Source organism: Chrysemys picta, chromosome 1 (assembly GCF_011386835.1).
Source record: "Chrysemys picta bellii isolate R12L10 chromosome 1, ASM1138683v2, whole genome shotgun sequence".
Classification (NCBI taxonomy): domain Eukaryota; kingdom Metazoa; phylum Chordata; order Testudines; family Emydidae; genus Chrysemys; species Chrysemys picta.
This window is the reverse complement of record NC_088791.1, coordinates 197,291,403-197,297,747: the sequence shown is the minus strand read 5'-3', so window position 1 is coordinate 197,297,747 and position 6,345 is coordinate 197,291,403. Positions and strand designations below refer to the sequence as shown.

At 48.6% G+C, this 6,345-nt stretch overlaps 1 protein-coding gene across 3 annotated transcripts in view; it reads right to left on the bottom strand.

Annotated features, from left to right (window-relative positions):
* Positions 1–4,407: 4,407 nt before the first annotated feature.
* The window catches only part of LOC101939760 (interferon-induced GTP-binding protein Mx1-like), a 41,305-nt gene continuing 39,367 nt past the window's right edge, over positions 4,408–6,345 (bottom strand). For all 3 annotated transcript variants that reach the window (XM_065577574.1, XM_005304461.3, XM_005304460.5), the window contains exon 14: positions 4,408–6,012. In XM_065577574.1, the coding sequence (XP_065433646.1) occupies positions 5,782–6,012 (231 nt within the window). In that variant the 3' untranslated portion in view covers positions 4,408–5,781. The remainder of the gene's footprint in view (positions 6,013–6,345) is intronic.

The following is a 6,345-nucleotide window of genomic DNA, read 5'->3' as shown; positions in this document are numbered from 1 at the left end:
TCAAAGCTAGAAAAGCTCTGCAAGGGTAAGGGTCCCTTCAGGAAATTGTCCTCAAGTCATTCATTCTTCTGGGCATTCCATTCTATTGTTCCCTCCTATAGGGACAGTGATCTGTGTTTCCACCCACAGGGGAGATGCAGAAGACTGGGCCAACCCTGCAGCAACTCTGCCTCTACCCTTGTTCTCTGTCCACTCCCTCTACCAGCCCCTTTGGCCTTCCTAGGATTGCCCTACCATTACTCCCTCTGGGTCTTCTTTCTCTGGAGCATCTCATGAAGTAAAACCTGTCATTACAGGTTATCATCTCTATAACGTATTTAATTTTGATGTATTGATTAAGTGTTAATTAATGCACTATGGGAGTCCCCCTTCAGCCCTTTGTATAAATTAATCCCCTTCTTTCCATAGGGTTTTCTGCAGCCCTAGGGCAGCCAGCAATAACCCCTGTACCTTTGCAATGGGGTGAGGGAAGGGAACCAGGGGTTCCCTATTTATGTGATCTGCAAGAAGTGTTACTGCTACTCAGGGTACCAAATGTGTTTAAATACAAGTGCCTTGTAAAATCCCAAAGCAAGCTCACTTTCATTTCTCATGTAATAATCTCATATACAGTGTACGCACATTTTTCATTAATTATACAAGTTGAATTTATTATTATTATTGTTGTTGTTATTAGCTAGGTTACTGTTTTTTTCAAGTGTGGAAAATTGTGTGCTATTTTCAGGTTGAATGAGTGAATGACATAATTACACTCCCCCGCCCCCTCCACCAATGTCCGTCACTAAGTCTGGTAATTTTGTCAAGTGTCCATCGCACAACATGGTAGTGCCTACCCCTGCCCCACGCTTCAGGGGGACGCAGGGTCCAGGGCGGCCTGGGGGGTTAGTGTGGGGGCCTGGTGCCGGCAGCAGCGAGTGACCTGGCCCCAGCCTTCTCCGGCATTGCTCAGGGGCGGGGGCTTGGAGAAAGGGGAAGGGGAAGGGGAAGGGGAAAGGGTTGGAGTGGGAGGAAGTAGGGTTACCATACTTAACAAATAAAAAAAGAGGACACTCCACGGGTCCTGGCCCTGCCCATTTCCCACCCCCAGCCCCGCCCCTTCCTCGCCCCAACTCCGCCCCCTCCTCCCTCCCACTCCCAGCCATGCGGAAAGGGCTGCCCGAGTGCTACTGGCTTCACGGTTTGCCGGGCAGCCCCCAGACCCTGCGCCCCCGGCCGGCGCTTCCCCAGCGCAGCTAGAGCCCGGGAGGGGAAGCACCCAGCTGCGGCGCAGGGTCTGGAGGCTGCCCGGCAAACCGTGAAGCCGGTAGCACTTGGGCTTCAGGCAGCCCCCTTGCCTCCGGACCCTGCGCCCCCAGCCGGGCACTTCCCCTCCCGGGCTCCGGCGGCGCAGGGGCCGGAAGTATGGGGGCTGCCCAAAGCCCGTAGCGCTCGGCTCTTAAACAGAGCCAAAGAGGCGGGGAGGAGCAGAGCCGCCGTGGCCGGAGGCTCTGCTCCTCCCCTGACTCTTCGGCTCTGTTTAAGAGCCGAGCTGCCCCAGTGCTACCGCTTCGGGCAGCCCCCATGCCTCTGGACCCTGCGCCGCCGGAGCCCAGGAGGGGAAGTGCCCAGCCAGCGGCTGGGGTCCGGAGGCAAGGGGGCTGCCTGAAGCCCATAGCGCTCGGGCAGCTAGGCTCTTAAACAGAGCCGAAGAACCAGGGGAGGAGCAGAGCCGCCGCGGGAGGGGAAGTGCCTGGCCAGCATTTTCCCGGACATGTTCGGCTTTTTGGCAATTCCCCCTGGACGGGGGTTTGAGTGCCGAAAAGCCGGACATGTCCGGGAAAAACCGGACGTATGGTAACCCTAGAGGAAGAGGTGGGGCAGGATGGTCTGGGGCCGGGTTGCTCGCTGCTGCTGGCGTCAGGCCCCCCATTAACCCTCCAGGCCCCCCTGGACCCCACGTTCCCCTGAAGCACAGGGCCCCACAAGTGCGGGGCCTGGGGCGGTTGCCTATGGCCGGGATGGCTCTGCTTGAGCACCACCAAAAATGATACAAACCTGGCACCCATGGTGCTTGCATCTCCTGACTTTAGCCTGCCATTTATAGTGACAACCAATGGAAGCTTGCATGACCTGGGTGCAGTGCTCAGCCAGAGGGGGCCAAGTGCATGATCACATATGTGAGCTGAGGGCTGAAGAGGTCAGAAAGACATGACAAAAACTACAGTGCTTTTAAACTAGATCTGCTGGCCTTTGAAGTGGGCTGAAATATTTAAGGATTATTTAGCATACTCTAAGGTCACAATGATCTCAGACCACAATCCACTCTGATACCTCTCAATGGCTAACTTAGGTACAATTGAACACTGGTGGGTGGCCCAACTTGCTGAATTCACTTTTGAATTACAGTATAAACCTGCAAAAACAATGAGAAGTCCTTGTGACACCTTAGAGACTAACAAATTTATTTGGGCATAAGCTTTCATGGGCTAAAATCCACTTCATCAGATGCATGGAGTGAAAAATACAGTAAGCAGTATACATATGAAAAGATGGCATAAACCTGGAAGGCAGAACTTCAATGCAGACACCCTATCTAGATTGCCTCTACAGGAGGACTCAGAAGAGGGCAAAGATCTGGAAAAAGACTTGCTGGTCATTTCTGCAGATGTTGTGCAGACCTGTTTGTGGCTAGAGAATCCAAAGCCCGAGAATGAAGTGATGGTAAAGAATGCAATACAAAACCTGGTAAAAGGTGAGTGCCATAATCTTGGAGTACTCATGGGAGGAGATCCAAACTCTGCAATGAGAAGGCGATGTCTGACCTGTCTTAGTGGCAGTCACGAGCCAAACGAGACCAGACTGCACATTTGGGGCCAGATACCCCCAGTCTAAGAAGTTGGCCAGACAGTAGGAACGACTTAGATTACCCCACAGAGTGCTGCTCCAGATGATCTATCACCCCCTGAGATGGTGCAGACGTGTGGCAAGTAGTGGTGCCTGTGTCACTACGCTGGCAAGTTTATGAAGCCAGGCATGATCATGGGGGGCATTTTGGAGACAGGAGCAATCGAGGTGCTGAGGGGAAACTATTACTGGCCCACGATGGGTAGTGAAGTACAATCAGGGATCCATCAGTGCAAACGGTGTGCCCTAACAAAGGATGTGTGTTTCCTCCCACCCGAGCCCCTTTAACCTGTACTAGTGTGACTGTCCCAATGGAGGTCCTAGCAATGGGCTACACACGGCTAGAGAGATCTTCAGAGGGGGTCTGAGAACATATTGGTTCTCATGGACATGTTTACCCAATTCAATGTCGCAGTTCCAACTAGAAACCATACGGTGTGGACAATGGCCGAAGTTCTCATGAAACACTGGTTTGTGGATCAGGGGAGGAATTTTGAGTCAGAGGTGATGTCTGAATTGTGCAAACTGTACAGCATAGGCAAAAGCTGACCACCACCCTATCATATGCAAGAAGATGCTCAGTGAGAGGTTTAACTGGACAGTGCATGACATGCTAAGTTCACTCCCGCCCAAAAAAGAAGCGAACCTGGCAGGAACATCTCCCTGAGCTGGTGTTGACCTAGAACAGCCATATCCATTCGTCAACGGGTTATGCTCCTTTTTATCTCATGTTCAGGAGAGATCCCAGGTTGCCATTAGATATTTTGGACAGAGAGGATCCTGAAGAAGACGACGTGACCAGTTTGGATGACTGGGTCAAAGGTCACCATGACAGACTGAAGACAACCTGTAAATTTGCTCTCAGTACAACTAAAGACACAGCCCAAAGTAGGAAAAGGACTTATAATCACAAGTCCAGTAGGGCTCTCATCAAGCCAGGTAACTGTGTACTAGTTTGTAACCATAGACACTGAGGGCATAATAAAATAAAGGACAAGTGGGAGTCAAATTCCCCACATTGTAATCACGCACAACAATCCCAAGCTGCCAGTTTCTTGGCCTGAATGCCTAGTTTCTTCTCATGCAAGAAGGCTTTTGGAAGATGAAGAGTTTTGCAACATGTTCTGAGCATTGTCAGATTTGGAAATAATCTGATTTCTTCTGCGGGACCACTGTCAAGGACTCTCTACCCAAAATATCTTGACCTCAGTAGTTTTACCCTGGGAACCAATAGTTCCAATGTCCCCAGTAGGTGCAGATGTCTCTGTGTATCATGCATGGAAAGGCTATCTCAAGACATCTCACATTAACGTGATGCCTTACAGAAGCATATTGCACTCAAGGATGCAATATTATAGAACGAGGCAATATGCTGAATAGAGTCAGACATTTCATCTTGCTTATGTAAAAGAGTTTTCATTAAAATCCCCAGCTGACTTCCAAAAATATTGTATGCTTATAGAATAAATTGAAGAGTGGATGGAATTGTGAAATACCATGCAAGACAAAAAACACACACACTGCTGCTTTCAACTATTTATTTACCAACTCAGAATAATTCTTCATCAAACGGAAGTCTCCACTGAGTCCCCAGAGCAAAAATACACACACACAGTACCAACCTACACTCACATATGTAACTCAGCTCAAATTCCAGAGGACACTATGCAATATATAGGAATAGGCTTTAAATAACATACCACATGATTATCAAAGTTTAAAGCAGCATATGCTAAAAACCTTGGCAAAAGCACTAGCTGGAAGCATCACAAGGAGGCAAAAGCACTAACCACAAACCTAAACTCCCCTATTGGTAGTCCCCTCCCTTATAGAAATGTGGGAGAAGGACCTCTCTCCCAGCATGATAAGGAAACTCCTTCTCCTCATGAGGGAGAGTTTTGTATGAAGGCCCACAACAGGAGTTCCATGTGCTCCCGGTTCTGTGTATTTGGAGACGGCTGCTAGTGGAGTAGGTCAGCTCTGCTGAATCCTCTCCCTCCCTTCAGAAACGTACAGGGCTAAGCAAAACTAACTACTGCAGTAAATTAGGGTAGGTCTATACTTACCTCCGGGTCTGGCGGTAAGCAATCGATCTTCTGGTATCGATTTATCGCGTCTTGTCTAGACGCGATAAATCGATCCCGGAAGTGCTCGCCGTCGACGCTGGTACTCCTGCTCCGCGAGAGGAGTACGCGGCATCGACGGGGGAGCCTGCCTGCCGCGTCTGGACCTGCGGTAAGTTCAAACTAAGGTACTTCGACTTCAGCTACGTTATTCACGTAGCTGAAGTTGCGTATCTTAGTTCGAAGTGGGGGGTTAGTGTGGACCAGGCCTTAGGCTGCTGTCCCTCTCCATTACTGGAAAAATCCCTTTGAAGGGGGTTCTTGACTAGATGCAGCTGACATGTGAGGAGACAGGCTATCAGGGGATCATGGGAGCTGGGCAGCAGTGCAGCTGGAAGATGCCTCTGCATGGGTGTCTCAGATACTGTGGGATGGGAATGTAATACGGGTCTGGCACAGACAAAGGAGTTCTGGCAGGAAATTGAGACTTTATTTCCTTGCCCCAGGATCAGGGATCCAGGGTGGCCAGTGTTACAAGGGAACTCTCCCCTGAAGACAGGAGAATCCACAAGGAACTCCATACACTGAAATTTGAAGGGTACCCCTCTACCCTATGCAGGCTATTCCCAATTAGAGGTGAATGGGTCACAAAACAGGATTTTCAAAAACAGGAGCCTAAAGTTAAGCACCAAAATCCATATTTAGACATGTAATAAGTGGCCTGATTTTCAAAAGTCCTGAGTACCCAACACTTCCCACTGAATATTTAGGTCTCGGTTAACTAACTCACACATAAGAGAAATAAGGAAAAGTGCTATTGCTTAGCACATCTGCTTTAACCTGGGAACTTTGCTAAGCGTTGTCGAGCTTGTGTCAGACGTTTAATTCTTTCTTTCACATTTTTCCTTTCAGTGGCAGCATCTTTCTTCTCAAGAAGAAGAATGCTGAACTTATCTTTATCTTGCAAAAGTTGCAACATTGCATTCTGTAACTTTTCAGTGTAGTCCTGGAGGACGTAGGACTGAATAATCAAAGGAATTTGAGTGGAGAGACGATTGCCTGCACCCTAAGAAAAAAGAAGATTATCGATAGGATGATGCATCAATAGTCAAGGATATATGAGGGAAACACAGAAAATAGGATTCTGCAATTTTACAAGTGATCATTCCACTTAGAGACTTTCTAGCTATTAGGCTGGGAATATAAAAGTATAGTTAATTAACTCCCTTTCATGTTGAGGTTATGACTTCTCAATGTTACAACACTCCTAGCAATAGGGCACACTATTATACCTGGCAGCAAGTGGTTATTCTATAGCTTACTGCAAATCGTGAACAGTAATGGGAACAAGTGCCAAAAAGCAATGACTACAACTAGGGATATTTGAACATTTGTTGTC